This window comes from Diachasma alloeum, unplaced genomic scaffold (genome assembly GCF_001412515.2).
Source record: "Diachasma alloeum isolate Michigan unplaced genomic scaffold, Dall2.0 Dall_scaffold_00176, whole genome shotgun sequence".
NCBI lineage: Eukaryota > Metazoa > Arthropoda > Insecta > Hymenoptera > Braconidae > Diachasma > Diachasma alloeum.
In genome coordinates, this window is record NW_021680342.1 from 1311906 (window position 1) to 1333447 (window position 21542).

General features: G+C 38.7%; 1 protein-coding gene across 2 annotated transcripts in view; it reads right to left on the reverse strand.

The window, feature by feature from the left end:
- Nucleotides 1-21542, reverse strand: part of LOC107036277 (insulin-like receptor) — a 52515-nt gene that overhangs the window by 3826 nt on the left and 27147 nt on the right. For both annotated transcript variants that reach the window (XM_015254100.1, XM_015254109.1), the window contains exons 3-6: nt 7056-7230; nt 5825-6083; nt 3310-3415; nt 82-3233 (exon numbers count right to left, since the gene is read on the reverse strand). In XM_015254100.1, coding sequence (XP_015109586.1) covers nt 82-3233; nt 3310-3415; nt 5825-6083; nt 7056-7230 — 3692 coding nt within the window. The remainder of the gene's footprint in view (nt 1-81; nt 3234-3309; nt 3416-5824; nt 6084-7055; nt 7231-21542) is intronic.

A 21542-nucleotide genomic window follows, 5' to 3' on the forward strand; every position in this document is an offset into this window, starting at 1 on the left:
CTTCGACAAACCATCAACTTGATTAATGGTCCCCCCCCCCCCACAAACAACCGATTTGATTGATTGCCAACAATAATTTACCTGGTCATTAGAAAGACCCTGATACGGTTGCGACGCGAGGGTAACCATTTCCCACAGTACAACGCCATAACTCCATACATCCGAAGAGCTCGTGAAAACACCATCCTTGAGACTCTCCGGTGCCATCCACCTAACCGGAAGTAGTCCCTTGGTCCCCTTCCGATAGTAATCAGTCTCATAAATATCCCTAGTCATCCCAAAATCTCCAATTTTCACCGTCAAATCCTCAGCAACCATGCAATTACGTGCTGCCAAATCTCGATGAACAAACTTCTTCGCAGACAGATAAGCCATTCCATCGGCAATCTCAGTAGCCATTCTCAATATCCGCTTCAACGTAGGTGGCTGCCTCGACAAATGAGTCATACTGTCACACTGATCCGGCCTATGACTCCTCAAATAAGTCTTTAAATCCCCATTCACCATCAATTCCATAACAACGAGAGTAGGCTGACCACGTGACACAACACCAAGTAGCCTAACAACATGATGAGTGTTGAAGGCCTTCATAACAGACGCCTCATTGAGAAATTCAATTCTCTCCCGATCAGTGGCATTCTCATTGACTGTTTTAACAGCACACTTTACTTCTGGTCTACCCTTGACAACATCCTTGGCAAGGCCCTCGTAAACCATTCCAAACGAGCCATTACCAAGTTCCCTCAACAATCGAATTTTCTTCCTCGGCATTTCCCACTCGTCCGGCACATAAACTGTGCTAACATATTCAGGATTGACAGTGGCAATGAGCCTACTGGGCATATTGCGCATGAGTTTTCGCTTGCATAGCCACACGGAACTGAAGAACACAACGACAATTATGGCGAACACACACCAAAGGATAGTCCCAAGAGTTCCATTGGGATTGTACTCAGCCACATAAAAGTACTGTGTCTCAGAGTCAGCACCAGCCCCGGCAAGACTGGTGGCCCTCACCTTCACCGAATAATTACCACTCGCAAGATCCTTCAGTACATAAGACTTGCCAGCAGCGGCAAAGTCACGCTGAGTTATGCAGATCGGTGTTGCCTGAAAATTCTGAATATCAATGCGTTTGTACTCAATGTGATAAGTAACAATGATACCATTCGGCTGTTTCGGCTCGTCCCACTCGAGTTTCACCATTTGCTGGCTATTGTTACCACCTATTAGTTGGTATTTGAATGAGCCCGCTGGTATATCATCAGCCCCCTCGAGCTGAAGTGTACGATATGTTCGCATTGTTTTAGTCGAGCAGAGATCAGTTTCATTAGCCACTTGCTGACGACACGCCTGAATCTCGATATTGTAAGCAGCGAAATTTCGTAAATTTCTCATGACGAAGGACTTGTTGTCGCTGGGCACACGGCGCTCAAACGAGATAATTCCACCATTGAGAAATTTGTCAGGCGCTGGTTGTTGGTTACCCGGAGGTTCAGCTGCACGTTTGCGCACAGTACTGACCAATCCATCACTAAAATCAGTCTTGACGTTCGAGCCATCAACAACAACGCCGAAAAATTCATCGTAGATGGAATCCTCAGGGTTCCCAATACTCGAGAAGCCATTAGTATTCCTCTTTCTTCGATTATTAATCCTCTTGACGTACACTCGATTGTGCAGGGCATCCTCGAAGGCAATGGAACTCGACACCTCCTTCTCCCTCATCAGTTGATCAGACTCTCGATCAGCACAGTCACACACTGCCTGCTCCGGGAGTTTTGTGAGCTCACGCTCGGTCTCAGCGCGCTTACGCTCCTCCTCAACTCGTTCCGCTTCTGTTCTCTTCTCAGGTAAATGCATAGGTTCCTTGCAGTAATTTCTCTGTGCAAGAAATGTCGGATCATCCGGCTCCCACTTGCCGACGATACGATAATGCGTTAGATTGCCATTTGAATTTGTCGGCTCGGTCCAGTGAATGATCAATTCACTGCTGGAGTTGCTCCACGTCAGAAGGACACGAGGGGGATCCGGGGGACTTGGCAGTGTCGTGAAGTACGTGAGCTTGCTCTGGGCTCCAGAGCGCTCAGTAGCAATGGTATACGTTTTCACGTAGTAAGCGTACTGAGTGTACGGTTTCAATTGTGTGAGTATGTGTGTTAATAAGGCTACAGTGGCATCTGTGGCAGCTACATCATCAACACGCCAACGATCGCCACCACATGCGTCCCTGCCGTCATACATGGTGACATTCTGATAGGGTGCTTCGATGAAGTAAACAACGTAGCCAAGGAGTGATCGGGGATCATGATGTTGAAAGGGCTCCCAGTTTATCAAAGCTGCCTCTGACGTTCTCTTAGCCACAAATGTCTTCAACTCGGTTACATTACACGCAACTTTATCGCCATTGCTGTTGGGGGCCACTTCCAAATCCGTGAATTCCTTGAGACCGGCTTTTTGACGCAGCGCCTCGATCTTTTGGAAGCAAAGCTTCGGGTTGAAATGGAAGAACACCTTGGCGTTATCATCACCAGGGCCGATTTTTATTCCTGGATGAGTCTCCCAGTTCCAGAGCTCCTGCAAATTTTGATTGTCCAGCACGGCTAACGTGTACTTTCCATTATCCAAGTATTGGCCCTTTATGCTGCGCAAATTTTTCAGGAAGTTGAGGGATATCAGGGGGAAGCTTCGGACTATCTTCAGGTAACCGTCAATTTCCTCAATCATACTGAGGCTCTCCTCCAGCTCTTTCACTATGTTCTTTCCCCCACGTATTTGAATCTCCAAGCTGCCTTTAATGTGGGTACATCCACTGAGCTTCTGAGCTGAGGCAATACTGTCTACATTTGCACCTGAGCATTCCTTCAGACAGAGGCCATCGCACTTCTTGCACGTTTGCCTACCGTCACGCTCCTCCTCCATGAAGCCAGGAGGACAGTCTATGAGGCAGGTGTTGTTGAAGGGCTTGTAGGGGTAGTCTTTTATGTTGTTGTATGCCTCACGTGGCTTCTTCATCTTTCGACACTCGCTCTCCTCGATGCAACGACGTTTCATGAACTTGTAGGTGCCTGCTGGACAATTTTGGTTGCAGCTGCCGTTTACAAACACGTCCTTGCACACTGTGCAATTCTCAGCGGATGAACCACCGTTACAACCACCCAGGCATGAGGGGTGACAGCAGATTGAGGGATCGTGAGCGGCGCAGGTACGGTCTCCACAAGCTTTATCGCAAACTGGAATTCGAAAATGGTTGGGACAATTAGTGTTATTGTCTTTGTGATTTCACTGGCGGTGGTGTCTTATATTCACCTTTCTGGCAGTGTTGTCTGTTCCAACAGAGTGTCTCGTCTTTATTCGTCTGTCGGGCTGGACAGTGCCTATCGCAAACCGGACAGCCATTTCTTGGTTTATTTCCCTGGAGGAGGATAGACAGATTTTATTAGAAAATTAAGAGAATTCATTATTATTCGTTTGATAAAGTGTTTTTCAATGATACAATGTCAATTTTCTGTTACTGAGTATACTTCTAATTTCCATCCAATTTGCCTTGCATCTCATATATTCGTTTCCATTCAGGAATGTGGATTATACACATATTTCATTTTCTCTAATAGCACGTGAATGCGTATTTCAGTGTGTTGACAAGGAAATAGTAATGCATTTCCTTTAACGATGGCATCAATTATATGGAAGTGCCGGTCAAGACGTGCGTCTGTGACAGTTGTAATTATTCTTTATAATTTTATAATTGACGCAGCATTTAGAAGCAAGAAAAAAATTTGTTTACTTAAACTGATTTTGAAAGACACGGGGAGAATTGTAACGGTGGCATCAACGGCGCGTGCACCAATACACACCGACCTGGCTTCATCACATCTACGAGAATCAGTGATACATGTACAGTGGTATTTATATGTATGTGTATTAGAATGAAGACGAAGGAGACAAACATTTCGAGGTATTGCTAATGACGTATGTAGGAGGTTCTGGGGCAATGTACGCGATATTTCCGGTGTTAAACACCATGATGACGCCTACCCAACGCCGCGTGCGGTATCGAGTGCTTTTTTGGTATAATCTTACGGCCGGCTTAGCGCGTGCAGAATGACGTAAATTGGGTTGAAAAAATTATCGTCCAGATGGAATTTCTGTTAATTCTCGAAATGATGACACAGCGGATATTTATGATGAATTTTCGTTATTACTCGTTTATTTTCACATAGAACACTGTCGGAGAAGTAAAAATTGACGAGTAATCTTCAGCAGAATGACATTATATTCGATTTATGAGGGAAAAAATTATGAAATTTCCAATTTCGCGAAAAATTCATTGAAATTTCAAATTTTTGAACAGCAGAATGACGAGGATTCCTTAACGTCCTTAAATTTGCAATTAACGGAAAGTTCGCAAATATATTTACATGAAATTTACAGATTCGATTGATTTTTTTCATAAAATTTTGAATTTTTAGTACCAAAATTCCTTAAAATTTCAGTGAAACTATAGTGTGACGGAAATTTCCGAGAAGTTTACTGGAAATTTCAACCAAAAATTTTATACAGCGTATTCATAGATTTTGCAATTTGAAAATGGAAGAGAAAAGTGTGGAAAAATTAGTAAAAAAACTCAAGTAATTGTGGAGAGAAACTCCGTTCGACCTCCTTTCTACGATATATATGATACGATATATATATACGATATATATAACGGAAAAAGGTGGAACGAATGGTGAATTTTTTTCATTGGTCCAAACAAATTTTCAAATTATCCTGAAAGTGCGCTCACAAATGTAAACAAGTGCTTCATTTTTAGAAAATACCATCTATCGATGATCGAGTCTTTTCCTTCAATAGAAATTTAATATTTTTTTTTATTTTATGGAGGAAAAATGATAAAACTCATGGCGAGAAATTACTCAATGGAGAGGGATAAAATTTCGCTCCCACAGAAGTTATTTTTTACTTAAAAAAATGTAAGATCATTGCCTCACGCAAACAATTTTCTCTATTAAACTACCCTTCTCAAATTCAATCTAATGTTCTGGCTAATGTTTCCTCAACGTTTCTCTCCGCGAAGGAGAAAAACAACAATAAAAGTACAGTCTTAATTAAGCAAAACCTCGAATATGTCTCCTCCCCCCGTAGTAATTGATTTACTACCATTGCCTTGCATTCCTCATTTTTATGTTTTCGTTTGTTTCATCTTGTTTTCGCAATGAAGCAAAAACCCATTGCCCATGTGCACGAGGAACTCGAGAGAAGCAAACCCGAACAAAACTACACGTGGTTATGGTGAAGGTCGAAAAACAAATTGCGAAAGGAGGTTATTACGTTATCGTCATAATGGTAACATGAAAATAAGGATGTTACATACGTTGAAACAAACAATTATAATACTCATAATATTCCTGTAGTTTTTATTCGGCTTCTTTCGCTCAATCCTCACTACTCAATTAATTGGTTTCCACTTCTCTCTCCCAACATTTCCGCCGGAAGCACCGCTTCGTGAATCCATTCTTACGAAAATACAGAGGGAGAATTTTAATGAATCTCTTTCCCTTCATCCGCGATTTTCTTTTGTAAAACTTTTTCATCGTCATAGTTGAAATTATTCCGCATTCCTTAAATTCTAGTCTGAAGGAACTTTCTTATGCAATTATAGTAATTGGAATGACCATTATTTGTTTACTCCCATCAGAAATTTCTAATTATGTAGATTCTACTTTGATACGAATAATGCTGCTGTTATTCAACACAAGTGCGGCAATAATCATGTGAGAAAGTAATGAGGGAATAGTATTAGGAAGGAAATGAAGAAAATTACTCCAATGTGCGCAATGTCTTTTATCTCCTTGTCTTTGTCCTTGAGAATCATGTTCCAGTCAATAGTGTCAGCGTAACACAGCGCTGGATTCTTCTCAAATCTTACTCCACCACGCAGTATGTCGGTGAGTGAATGTAGGCCAATTTCCTGCAGATGCATCATCTCAAACGCTACGAGGGCATAGTCTATAAACAGGGAGTTACCACGAATTACCGCCAAGTTGGGAAACAGTCGACCAATGCTCTTCAGACCATTTACTCTGGAAACAATAACAGTAAGCGTTGATTAGGCCTGAAATTTGAGTGACAATTCAATCGGTGTATACACAGAGAGAAATAGTTTAGTTTAGTTCTCCGAAAAGAGTCACTTATTTAAAGAAATTCGTGGTTTTAATATGCATTGCTTTTAAAATAAGACAGTACACTCAATTTCTTATTATTACCACTTATTAGTACAACTCAGAACTCATATTATTTCAAGTGAGAAAGGTTATTGAACTAAGAACATTTGCATTCTCAAACTAAAGACATTTGAAAGGGATAAAATTTGATAGACTTTCATTAAGAAGAGAGTTGTGAATGACATTCAGACAGAATCAGAAGTTTCAAAGATATTCCAACAGATAGTCGAATCATTCAAAATTGAGATGGTTTTAATTTAAGAATCCAAATGCTCCGAATTCAAGACCCAAAATTTCATTCAAATGAGGAAACGTACATTCACGTAAAATTTCGAAAAAAATAGAACTCGTTTGTCTGGTTTGATAGAAAAATATTCTCCAATAAGTAGATTTTACACATTTCCATGACTTTTTGCTCACTAGATTTTACAGCTACAGAGTATTACAACTCAATGATCTTTATTGAAAATAACGATGCATTTTCTGTGTATCAACTGGATATTTGAATCACATCTTCAGTCTCAATTAATTACTCCACGGTCTAATGAGTATTTCATCGTTCACCGTTGTTCACAGGAAACCAATCGTCTCAATGACTGAAGACGGGTAATTGAGTCTTGCCGTTGAAAATTATCAAGTATTTCTTCGCCAATTAATTCCGACGGATTTATTTGTTTCATTTCCTGGAAGTCTCACTCCACCATATACCCCACTTTTTACCTCAAACTGGTATTCATTTATTCATCTGTTTTAGCATTATTGATTTTTTTGAAAAATTCTGTATCACTAATTACCTAGAATCTTTGAATGTTAATTCAGCATTAATCTCACCTGTACAACACAAGGTATCCAGTGATCTCAACCAACTCCGGAAATGTTTGATTTATGTAGGCCGTTTCATTAGCGTGGTCTATAAGTAGAATTTGTACAAAACCTTCTACCACACGACATCCCCTTAGTCTTGAAAATTGATCCACGTGATTCCTTATGTCTATGCTTTGGCACACTAGAAAAATTGAGCAAAAAAAACCTGTGATTAGTATACGGTTAGAAAAAAACATGAAATTTTATGGACAATTGACTACTAATTTTTAGGACAATGACACTGAATGCAATTTAGGGGGAAAAATCATGAAATTGCAGAATTTTAACCCTAGTCTGGTCACCAAACGCGACCCGGCAACTTTGGTCAGCTCCGCGGGGATTCCCCGTCGTGTTGTTTAGGCTCTAGCATTGCCGAATTCACTCAGGCGCTCAGGCGCGTTTAGCGAGTTTCCGGCAACGTCGCGCGATGGCCAATTTCATATAACATGGGAAAAAATAATTGATCTGTTCGAAATAATTTGTTTTTTTTTTAGGAATTTCGGGAAATATATTGTTCTAAAAACTACTATAATTCTGTAGACACTTCAATTGACAAAGTCAATTTTTTTATTAATTTTTCCGGTTAGTCAGTAAATTGTAATTAAAAAAAAAACCACGCGCGGTGGCTTTTTCCAAATATGATGACCAATCTAGGGTTAAGTAGCACAAAAATGACAATTCCTTAATTTATTTAAATTTCCAATCTAATATGATATGAATATTCAGTACCAAATTACATTGAATTTTCGGTGAAACCTGAAATTTCATATTTTTTTCTCCCTAAATCGCATTCAGTGTCACTGTCCTGAAAATTCAAAAATATATTTACCGGAATCTCCTGGTTTTCTATTCATTCTCAGGGAAAAATGGAACTGAAATTTACAGTTCTCTTTGATTTTTCCACGAAATTGTGAATTGTCAATGACGAAATTCCTTAAAATTTCAGTGTTAATTAAATTCGATAAAAATCTCCAAAAAGTGTACGAGAAATTCCAGACAAAAATTCTTAACAGTGTATACCTCACAAACATTCTCAATATTGTAATTCAATTAATTATGAATCACATCTCATTGCTTTCCTTCCGCAATCAGGAACTCATGAATCGGAATGTAGAACAAAAACAATGAGTTCTAGTATGAAAATTATCATATCATAACGAAGCCATTTTCCCATTAATTATACCAAAAAACCTCGTTACTCAAAAATACATTCCCTGCCTTCATCAACACGTTACGCTATCAGTTCGTTCCACATTCAAAACGACACAATGTCAATTGACAAGTCGATGAGTTGACATCGAAAAACACGCTGCTGGCGCCACATTAGTAACCATTGCACGATAACACTTACCATTCCTTCTCAAAGTCTAGAAAAAAAAGCAACAAAGAGAACTGAGAGCATTCACTCAACTTCAAAGTCTACTTCTTCCGTTATACTTCAAACTTATCGCGATAGGATTGGAGCTGCAAAAACATCGATAGTGTGGGTTGAGAGTTATCACACCCAATACTCTAAATGGATTTTCCCGTATTGCCTAGGCCAAGAGAAAAATCGTAGGAAAATCGTAAACATACCGCTATGAAGCGGAGAATGTCAAGGGAAGAAAAAATATGAAATTAAAATAATAGGAATAGTAGAACGGCATTCACATCACCCAGTATTGTTGTTAATAATACCCACGTTTAGACACCTATCATGAGTCATTGAAATCGAAAATAAACTTCCAAGAAACCCAGTGGATTTTAAAATGGCCACAAGGTGGCAGTTATGTCCCGGTTGAACGTAGCGCGGCGGGAGAGGTTTTCATTCATAAGAAAATATACTCCCTCATGAATGCTGCACATATGTGCATACTGCGTACTACACGTGCATGTGTACGTGCGAAAAATTGTTCACAACTCGCGAGAGACAGAGAGATAAATGCGAGAACAAATGAGAATAAATGGTAGTTGATGAGTGTTGGTGAGATACAGAGGAAAACGGTGAATTTGTTCCTTCTAAATGTTTGTAATCCGATAAGGGATATCGGATGCCTTACAATGCCCCTACGTAGTCGCAGATAATCTTTCAGTACATTCGATAGGTGGCCAATACAATCGGAGTAAAAGGATTCGCTGTTTTGCGTTTGCATTTCCTTACTCTGCATTAATCAGTTTGAAAATAACTCGATTGTGTTCCAGTATCATTAAAATTGTACTCTCAATGGGATAGAAAGGGTGAAAATACTTTCAGCTCTAGTCATCCACTGTAAACGCACATTTGACCAGCGCATTCCTGACACTTTCCTCAAGGTTATTGGTGTCGTTCACCCAAAGGTCGCTGTGTAACGCGCGGATGTGACCCGTTTGAGGATAAGCAACATTCTTGCAACTCACCACGAGGCCGTTGTACATACAAGCCAACTAGTCTCTAACTTGCCTCGACAAAGATCGAGTGAAAACAAAAAAAATAAGGAGAGAGTTATGGTGAGTGTGTGGAGGACGAGGGAGTAAAGTGTATGAAGATACTGCTGACTCGTCGGCTATGCAACATTGTATTTATAAAATTGTTAGTTAATTTGCAGTTGTGAGTAATCATTGGAATCTGTGATTTGTTATTGCCTGCCTCAAGTGGTGATTACATCGCTGCCTCATGATTTATTCTACATTCGCACTTTGCTGTTATTCATACGCTTCCCAGAAACTATCATTCTCTGGTTTTATACAACTATCATTATTTTTTCCTTCTTCTTTCGTTGTATGATTTTAGAGTAGTATGAAAATTGAGGGCGTTTGATGAAGGCCGAGGGTCGTAGAAACGGGAGGCACTTCCGGATGATGAAGGATGTGGTTTCATAGCGTTATGAAATAAAAGGAGAATAGAACCGGGCACAACTCGTTTGGCAGTGGAGTTGAATCGTAAACTCAGGCGAGACCTTCTCTGTAGTTATACTTCTTGTTGTTTATGAATAATGTATTTTTGTGAATTGTCTGTCACATGCTTGCGGATAATTTCACATCGGTAAGAATGATTTGGACGGTTCGCATTGAGGGTGATAATAGTATTTTTCCGGCCTGTTGCGATGGGGTTTTTTATTCGTGTGGCGTTGGCCTCCGAGCCGTAGGCGAGGACTGGCCAACCAGACGAGTAAAAAAACCCCATCGCAACAGCCCAGGAACAATATTTTTCTGTAGTGATTTTCAAGTTTTCGAGTTTGGGAAATATGTAATACCAATTTCCAGACGAGAAATCGTGAGAAGTAGTACAGAAAAATTCAATGGCCGTACTCGTTCGATATTCCTCACAGCTGAACAATTTATTCCAGATCAATAGGGAATTTTTGATGAATTCTGTTTTTAAAAGATATTCTTCAATTCAATGGAAAAGATACAATGATTCGTCTGAAATTAACTGTAACAACGCTCAATATCAATCTCAGAAGAACTCAACAATCAGAAAACGAAAAATAACTCAGAACGGACTCTATCAATTTGTTTTTTTTTTTTCACAAGATTAAATTGCGAGAGGAAAGAGTGCACTCAGAATGATGCTCCTCATGCGATAACACCGTGGTTTTCGTTCACCGTATGTCGATATTCGTTTGGCGTATCTCGAATTGGTTGAGAGGTACTCTCCCTTCATATCCCCCATACACGGCCGCATAAAGGGATGGAAATAAAGAGTTCGCAGTTTGTTTTCCTCCTTTTGCCCCCCCCCATCCCCCTTGAGCCCCCTATTTTTTCTCCTCTCAATGATGAATCCCTTCTTCTCCATTTCTCGGGTACATCCTGATGGGCCAGGTGTTGTTCTCAGCAAATGTTGAAGGGCATAACCGGAAGTTGACTGTCTAGACGATTTTTTTTTTCCACCGCCATTTTATCACGACCCCACAATCCACAGGGTCAACATACGCTAACCTCTTGTACTGGCCTACAGTGCGGAGTACAAATATTTATTCTTATCTTGTCGTAACAAACCGCCCACAGATTGACCGTTTCAATACAATTTATTTCAGCCAACGCAGCGAATATGTTTTTTAATATTATTATTTTTCACTCGTGTCGATGCATGAATAAGGTAGAAAAGTGCTCGTGCATGCATATTTAAAATTACTAAAGACAATGTAAAACAAATACGGAATGTTCATTTAACATTTATGTCCTGCTACTGTCTCGTGGCATTTTCATCTTAATGCATCTGGATGTCTTTACTGAGGTTTTAATGCTAATGGAACATTAGAAAATGTTGAGTACTAGAAGATTATAATAAATTCTCCATTTTCTGTTCTACAATAATTATGCGAAACATTGTATAGACATTCGGTACATAATGAAGCTCGTTTTGAATGGATTAATAATGCTTGAATAAATTACTCTAATGAGGCTCAGAGAAACACGAAGGATTGAAGAACATTAACAACTTCATAATGAAAGAAAAAACAACCTAAACTTCGGTTTGCATGAGATTTCGAGCCTGATTTTCGAGTGCATAAATTCCGTGATTTATTCAACAGACGTGCTTCCAATTCTCGTAAAGTTTCATAGGTATGCCTCGTGACAATTCATTTTACAACTCTCGGAAGAGTATTCCAACAAACCGAGGATTCGAATAGACACACAAATTCCTTGGTTAGTGCCCTGTGTAAATACCGGCGTTGGCTTTTCACAGGAGGCGGTATGAGGGGACTCTAAACCGAATTTGAGTAGTCATAGGATAAAATGGTGATCGAGCAACTCATGCCAGTTTCAAATAGCCGCGATGAGTAACAAATCATAACCCCGCACCCGGAGAAATGACGCATTTCAATGAAATGAAACACTTTATCAGAAATTTCTCTATTCACTTCAACAATTTTTCTGGTGGAACTAAATAAACGTATATTCAGGCGAATGACAATATTCTCATTATATGAAATAAGTAATAAGGTTGAGGTCCTTAAAAACCGATTATTTGTTTCGAATAAAATGTAGTGGACGTGCATGATGCTAATGACGCATCGTAAATTCTCGAAATAGAACAACTGGTGGCGCTGTTGTTGTGGGGGTTTTTGGATCAATTGTCAATTGATCAGGCGTCTGTGATCCCGTGACCGTCGAAACGTAGGACGTTACAAATCGTGGGACACAGTGCCCGTTAATTATTGCCGTTTTACAAACGGAACGTACGACATTCCGGCGCATGATGCCTTATTTTGAATGCTGTCTGCACAACAGTGCCAAATCCGGGAGCCATCGCCGAGCGACAATTGTCAGCGATAATTATCACTTCACAGGGAAAACGTGTTTTGGTTCTAGTTGTAATTCGCTTGGATTGTGAAATCTATTTCACTAGCAATAATTCAGTAATTGAATCAATAATCAGATAAATTAAAAATGAAATACACGCCACAACGCGTTGATTTTCTTTGATTACCATTAACCGGAAAAATGAAAAAAAATCATTTCCAATAGATGAATTATTCATTTTCATCTTAGAGTAGTATATCCAAGCTCCAAGTAAGTCGTTGAGTGTAGTGAGGAAAAATAAATTGAAAATGTCCGAGGAAAAAATATTCATCATTGATAATTGCTTACATGAATGCTAGCTTTGACAACTATTTTTTTTAGCAATAGTTTCTCGGTTGACTAGCATTCTGTACATTCGGGGTACCCAGAAACGTAAATTATTCATCAGAAAAGTTTGACACTGACGATAATTTTTGTATTAGTCATAAAATTTTTATTCACTTTCTTCTCATTTTTTCAAATTTTCTCTACATTTTAATCTTCGCTCTAACCTCGCAATATTCATTTCCTAATAAGACTCTGTGTTATTTCGCCACTTTCCAATTAATTATTATTAGTAATACTGGACTGCAATTGAGCACGAACTCAACCAGAATGTTTTTACTCGTATCAATTTCTGTTTACAATTTATTTCAGATTCTCATTATCAAAATTCAAATTATGTATACACTACTTTAAATGAAATTGTTTGTTACCCGCCGTTGCCGAAAACCCGTTGAACTCCCCCCGGCCGTGTAGAGTGAATTCGGCAACGCTGAAGCCTCAATAGCACAGCGGCGAACCCCCGCGGAGGTGACCCGAGTCACAGGGTCGCGTATGGTGACCAGACTACGCTTAACTACATCTCCTTAGCAACTTCCCACGAACAAGTCACGAATATTTACCCTCCGATTCTGAGAAATCACATTACAAAAGAGGAAATTATCCTTTGGTCCGAACGGTAGGCGGAAAAAATACACCAGGAAAAAATAGTCCACACACCCAAAACGTGCTAAAACCCACTCAACTTAAAAATTTCCCTGGGTTTTTTTTCTGGTATTCTTGTCAGGTGCACCTCCTGGAAAAACCTGAAGGAGTCCATGTAGGTAGAATTGCCTCATTTGAATAGAATAACTAAGCTTCCAGGTGTATTCATCCTTATTGGCTCGGACTGGACTTTCTTCACTATTCGGAGAAACCAAGTTTCCACAGAGAAAAGCATTTTGACAATAGAAAAGTGTAGAAACTCCTCATCTGAAATGGGGGTCATAACAACAAGAAGTTTCAGTTCGATTATACCACGAGAACTTTAAAATTATTGAATCAAGGGAACTGGATATTTCGGCAATAACTGAACGAAAGTGAAAAAAACAGAATGAAATCGTGGAGATTAAACCGCGTGATCATCAATCCCCTCCCTTTGACCGCAATTCGCATTCAATTATCTCATAATATAATTCCCAATCACAAAGCCAAAACTTCGTGCAACGTTTACGTATGGTCCAACAATCTGGACGGCATCCCTCAACCAAATCAATGTTTCATAATGAATGAGAATGTGAGAATAAGGATAGAAGGTACAGAGGATATAATCCACGAAAATGTGGGTAAAGCGATCTTGCAGTCAGCCCGCTGGAAAATTGGAGTACACCTCGGGCCTCGTTTAGCCTCTACATCCCTTCCTTCTTTGTTCTTCTCGGGTATAAACCAAAACTACGTTAATTCCATCCCTCTCCTCGCACTCGTCAGCCTCATGGAGCAGCAAAACTTGAAACAACCAGTGTCCGATCCCCTGTCACTTGTGTGTCCTTTATGTGGATGAGGAGCCGAGAGTGTGAGAGAGGTTGAAGAGGGGGATTGGACATTTTGTCCGGCTACTACTCGTTAGCATGGAAATTTCAAGTGTTTTCCAGGAGGGAAGCGCTGACACGTCCATTAACCCCACCGGAATTTTCACTTTTTTCCCCTTTTTTTTCGTAAGTACAAATGGTTTTTTTCTAATTCTTTACTAGAGAGGGAAAAAGGGTTTTGAGGATTCCAAGAGGTTGTTTGGCCGGACGAAATGACGATCATTTCTCGTTAGCACGCGAACACTAGAAGAACATGGAATGGGGCAGGGGAGCGGCGACTGACCGTCGAGACCACGCGAAAATAGAAAAAAAAGGCAGGATATGGCTATGCATATTTCTTGTTATTCCCGCTCTAAAACTCCCCTCCTTTTTATTACCACTAGATCAGGAGCGCTGATCTATCACCTCATTTGCTTGTGAGAAGCTTCCTTTTCTTTATTCAAATTTCAAATGCCTTTGATTTTATACACTCAAGAACGCATTATAAAAGTGAATGATACAGAGAACAAAAACTCAATCAATGATAGGTATGAATGATAAGTGAAAAATTAATTGATGATTTTGAATCTTCGATTAATTTTTTTCCACTTTTAATGTGACCCGATCAATACCCGTAACTGTTGAACGATAACGGAAATGTTATGAATCGATTTTCTAGAAACGTGAACAATTTATTTGAACAAAAGCCTAAAATGTTCTAAAAAATCGGGAAATTTTCTTAATTTTCTGAAAGAAGGAAAATGGAAGGAACAGAAATTAATGAGATTCATGCAAATACATGATAAATAAAAATCCAAGAATGAAGAAGTAATCAATTTCGTGAATGATAAACCTGAGAAAAATGACAATTATGATGCAAAGAATAATTCGGGAGTTTAAAGAATTTAAAAATACCGCGTGTTTTTTCATCCGCTAACTTCACGCGACTCATTGACCAACCAGAATTGAGGATCCGCGATCAGACGGTTTCGATATGTATCGATATAAATCGATTTCCGTCCACTTTCACACAGTAAAAAAAACGGTGCGAAGTCCACATAAAACGGCGTTTAAAATGATCAGTAACTACATTTTCCGCCAGTTTCTGACCGTTTTTCGCATCATTCTTTCACTCTGCCTCTTTTCATAGATAGGATTGATGAATTCCTAACACTTACACTGTGAGATTTCATGCTCAGTGTGAATTTTCACTCAATTCAGCTTTTCACTCAAGTTTTTTTCCAGGGTTTTACTCTTTTACCAATTTTGGCACTCGTTTCTTCTATTAGTTGCCACACGATGAAATTATGTTAAAAAGGTTAAACGAGTGGTGGAAGAGTCCGGGAGAAAAAAGGGGGAGGGGGGGGGGACAAACGGACGCCCATTAAACGACCTTCGTCACGAATCCACTCGAGTGAGGGAAGATACAATTTTTTAAACACTTGTACTTCCATGGGAAGCGCTATGTTTTTCCAAACTCACGCAGTAGATGGTGTGGGTGAAGTATACTCGCCTCCAGAGAAATTCCGCGTCAACTTGCTGAACGACGATATAAACGTTGTGACCTTGCACAAGGTCACTCGATTTCCATTCATGAGAATTTTTTTTTATTGTTACTTTTATCTTGCTGAGGGTCAGTGATAAACGCTGAAAACGTCTCACGCGTTTTGTTTATCACTAAATCGTTATGCGAGACTATTTTTGTGGCTGTTATTTTTTTCGCCCTTGTGGCGAGTATAAGCTTTCACTGGGGAAAAAGTTTGTGATTTTCTGGAACATGTCATTGATTTTTAAGAATCACCAATTATCGGTGATACTGGAGACTGACTGGAATAATTTTAATCATCCGTGATTTATACTGAGATGGAAGGCATGAAGGATGAAGTTTGGGGACAAATTCCTAAAAATTAAAGATAGGATCCTGGAAACCAGTGACATTTCCCTAAAAATTAATGACAATATCACTAGAATTTATTGATAATGTGGCTGAAAATTGGTGAAAAAATCACTGAATTTCAGAATTTTGCACTCGTCAATCCGTAATGATTGAGAATGGATTCCTGAAAATCAAAATTTTTTTCTCTGTGTTACAGTGATAAACACATTCATGTCTAAGAAAGCTTCTCAAGTACTGATAAATGGTGGACTTAGATATGAGCAGCAGAATATGTGCTAACAGTGAAGAAAAGATTCAGTTGACACAAAAAATCGTCGACAAATGCAACATTCCACACTTGACAAATGATTTCGGGTAATTGTAGATAATCTTGTGCTTGTGAATGGACTATGTACTGACTATTACCGAATGGACCTTGAAACACTCAACCAAATTGATTTGTCAATTAGAAATGAATCCTTCTATCTGTGAACTTCGATGCAAATCATGAAATTCTAAGAGATAATGGCTTACGATCATTCTCTCTGGCTTCGTAACTCGGAATATTGTTGTCGTTGGCAGTGTGAACATGAAATACATCAGGTATGCAGTCGGTCAGTATTAGCGGTAGACCGGATGAAATCGTTTTGCCGTCCCAATGGGATAATACCAGGCGTAGACTTCGCGCGAGCCACTTTTGTCGTTGCGCCGAACCACACTCTCTTTCGGGGCCTTGTATTCTCGCGCGTATATTTCAATCAATAACAATCACCCACATCGAGTGGTCGTGCAGCAGACAACCCATTGGAATCACTCTACCTGGAGGTGTAGTGCCCTTCATGGGAAAAAGCTATTATCCGTGTCTCCTTTTTTTCTCCGGTTTCAGTATTTGATTTTTCGAATTCTTAGAAAATAATTAAGCAGAAAATTGTTCTCGCAGTTCAGGGGTGGAGAGTAAAATAGAACTGGAACTAGTGGAATATTCAGTTTGCCTGAATTCTTAAGGGGGTAATTTTTTTCGTGCAGATATGAACGATTTTTTTTTCTTGGAAGTAGCACCTTTTAACCCTCTGAAGAGAACGCTCACTAACACACACAACTTCTAAACACGGTTGCCCGTTCCCCTATTCCGCTCACACCAGGGTTTGGTAGGATTTTCTCTCCACTTGAAATGTCCTTAAATTCTCAACGACTAATTTACACGAAATTTTGTTACATGTTGGGATTGACAAATCAGTTTATTTTTGAAATATTCAGTGGAATTCGAATTTTTGGGGCGATATGAAAACGAAAGTTATTAAAAATTATGAGAATTCAAGAAATGATTCTTCTGAATTCTCAATCTGCTGAAAATTCAGGCTTTTATTATCAATGTGAATGATCACTCAACACTGTTAGAAAAAAAAATGAAATGTCATGGACAGTTGACTACTAATTCTCGAGACAGTGACACTGAATACCATTTAGAGGAAAAAAACCATTAAATTTCAGGTTTCACTAAAAGTTCAGTAAAATTCCAGAAAATTCCAGAAAATTCGAGTTCACTATTAAAAATTTTTTTTCACACAAAAATTTTTAATAGTGAACATGAAAAACTCAATTCTGCTGAAGTTCAAAGGTGAATACGAAGTTCTGTGAATCATCTGATCTGAAGTTGAATTAAAATCCATAACATCGGAAATTCAAAAGCAGCTGTTTCTTGAATTTAAAAAAATTTCTAACAGCTATTAACACCTCCATACATTTTCTTCGTCTTCGACTGTTGTGGCACGGGCAAAATTCTTGCGGCCGGAACACTTGCACACAAGTATGGACACACAGACGGCCATACTCTTGCAGTACCCCCCTGACGTCACGACCCCACCAAGGGAAGACGCAGTTTGGGCCTCAGCCCCACGCCGTAAAAAGGATGACTGAACTGACCTGAAGGACGGTTACCTGAGAGGGATGCAATGGCATTCCTTGGAGTCCCGGAAATACACACACACTGTATAACCACAAACGGTGTTTCGAGAGATTCTTACACAGTGGACCGAGAGGAATGGTTCATTTTTTTTTCTTGAATGATTCATTTGAATTTAATAAACTTTATTTAAATCAAACGAATGGACTTATTCTAATAGCTCAATTTTTTAAATGAAAACAAATGTTTTCTGGATTCAAATGATGGCTTTACTAATTAGAAACTGAATCATTTTTATGATTTCAACGAAGAGAACGAATTTATCATCATGGACTAATCAGTTATTTGGATCAAATAAATCGTTCACTTGACATTAATCAAACAGAAAATTTATGGCGAAGTAATGAATTGGAATTCAATTTGTCCATTAATTCACTATTTATTTCCTTTGATTCAACAAAATTATTGTTGAAATTGCCAGAAAGATTTTTAATAAAAAGTTTTGACATTCTAAAGTTGCAGACCGATTGCAAAATTCTCAAAACAAGTCTCCATGAAAATATCTCTGTTCCCATTGGCTTCGAAGTTCTTCATCAAAAACAAAATTTTATTAATGGAAACCTTACCACAGAATTAATGATGATGACGCGGTAGTGATGTCAGTGTCATATCTGACATACATGTCAAACTTGCCCAAACGAACCGTATCGACGACGAAAAAACTACCGATAAGATTAATAATACTTTGCTCTCGATGTAAATGGAACGAATTCTTATTTATTGTATTTCGTTGAATAGGAACGATACTGCGTTAACGTGTGGACAGAAGAATAATTACCGATGTCAAACAAGTGTTAGTTCAACTAATAATACTCTATGATATATTTTTTTATCCTTGCTTTACTCACTATTCCACGAAACCATAGTATATGAATACTTGTAAATAATTCATCTGTTTATTCAGCTCATTGCTTCCAATGATTTGTCCACCGATGCGATAATGGAGAACAATACAGTAACTATTGACAATACGAGTTCATAAAAATTTGTGTTAGGGACAATTTCCACATTGCCCTATCTGCATAAATAGTATCTCAAGAATCCCAAAATTTCCTCTTCTGATGCACGACAATTGCTTTACATCCTCCCCATTTTAATAGCCATGCTTTCAACTTTATAGTCCTCTAAACTGCCTGGAAAATCATTACAACCGTTGCCGTCCATTAATTCCATTACTCAACACTGTTCTACTTTCTGCAAACGATCCCTACTTATCACGAAAATTCACGGTGATGAAAAATTTAAAGTATTCTATCTATTTTTTGCAGTGTATATCACCTACACAGTAATAAATTATTCCGTATCAATGTCTCCAGTGCGGGTAGTTGAATATTTCGTTAAAATGTTAAAATCAATTCATTTTGTAAGTTCAATTTACCATCAACAGTGAGTTAAATTGTGTTACGGAGTGGATTTTTATTTTCTACTCTAAACTGATTATTATTTTCATGTTGACACCATGGCGGTGTCAATTATCACTCCACTCCTGACTTAACTTCTAAATTAATATACTCCGTGCGTCCACACCGAAAAAGTGTAGATTTATTTTCCCTTCTTTTGGTGTGGACTCAGAGTCCAAATTCACTCAGAATTTTTTACTGCGCTGGAAGACTAGTGAGAGACAATGTGCGAATAACCTAGTAAAAATATCACTGAATATTTTTTTTTCTACCCTTTTATATGAACTGTTGACAATATGACCAATGTTTATAAAAATTTCTCAAATGTTCAGGATAATTGCCATATCAATCCATCCGCACAGACAGTATCTCAAAAATATCAACATTTCTTCTGATGCACAACCAGTTCCTTATATCCTCCCCATTTTAATAGCTATACTTCACACTTTATGGCCCACTAAACTGCCTGGAAAATCATTTCAACAGTTGCCGTCCATTAATTCCGTTCCCCAACACTGTTTTATTTGCTGCGAACTATAACTACTTATAACGAAAATTAACGATGATAAAAAGTTGAAAGTATTCTACACAACAGCTGGGAAGACCAGTGAGAGACGTTTTACGAATAGCCTAGTAAAAATGTCCGTCACTGAATAATCCTATTTCCACCCTATCATACACGGAGAGAAATATTCAATAAAAATTACCAGAAAAGAGACGTAAAAATTACGTTTCGAAACGTAATCTGGGAGCGAAGTAAAATTCAATAAAAAGTGTTCAATCGTCACGTAAATTCTACGATCTTTTCCGTAAAAATTACTCATCCGTCCGACGCCTCACGGCTAGCCATGAGTTACCCTGAGGGGGAGATTTTAACAACACGTTCCATAATTTTTCCGAAACTTTTCGTAAAAATTCTTAAACATCCAAGAATTTTCATGTTCTGAGGCATAATAAGTCTTGAAGTTTCTGTTAGATTTTACAACTTCCAGAAAAATTACGTGACTTTTTCGTATTTTTTCGGTGACAGACCCGAAAATTTACTGAACGTTTCAGATTTATTCTCTTATATTCCTGTAGAAATTCACTGAAAACGATTCTCGCTTGCGGATGACGTGAAATGTTCCGTAATTTTTCTTAAATATTTCTCTCCGTGTAGTAATTACGAGACCGAACGCGCGCTGCAGCGCGCTGTAATTGTAACAATCATAATTGAAAATCTCAAAATTAAATTAATCATGAATTATACTTGCCGCCTCAGGCGACTGGAACCAAAGAGGAATAAGCGTGACAGACTTGCGAGATATCGATAGTTATCGACTTTAAGTGTATGTTCTTTTTAGAATACGATGAGCAATACCAATGCGTACAATAATTTCTCAAATATTCAGGATAGTTACCGTATTAACCTATCTGCATAGACAGTATCTCAAAAATATGATTATTTCTTCTTGATGCACGACAACTTTCTTACATCCTCCCACTTTAATAGCTATACTTCCCACTTTATAGCCCTCTAAACTGCCTGGAAAATCTTTCAACAGTTGCCGTCCATCAATTCCATTCCTCAACACTTTTCTATTTTCCACTTACAACCCCTACTTGCAAGGAAAATTCACCATGATAAAAAGTTGAAAGTATTCCATACAACACCTAGGAAGACTAGTGACAGACATTGTGCGAATAGCCTGGTAAAAATATCCGTCACTGAATAATCCTATTTCCACCGTGTTCACGGTGCTTGTGTGGACGCAGCGATAGGGAGATAAAACTAGATGTATACTGTGTCAGGCAACAATAGACGTGAAAATATAACAAGCGAAAGAAGGAAGTGAAGTGACAAAGGTAAGCCACAGCATCAAGAGGGGGAGAGAGAGAGATGAAAACATGACTCCACCGGGTAAAACACAAGAATACGTCACTTTTTGTTTACAAAAATTGTTACTTCCCTTCATTTGATGTATCTATTTATGGAACAAAATTTTCCTCCAGTGTCTTTCTATTGTGAATAAAAATATTCCCAACGGAAATGCGTGACGTGAATCAATTCCACCCGTTCAATACTTATTTCCATTTTTTCCACGTGAAGGGGAGGGAGGAATATGCAAAAAAATGAGGTAATTGTGCTCAATTTCAGCACTG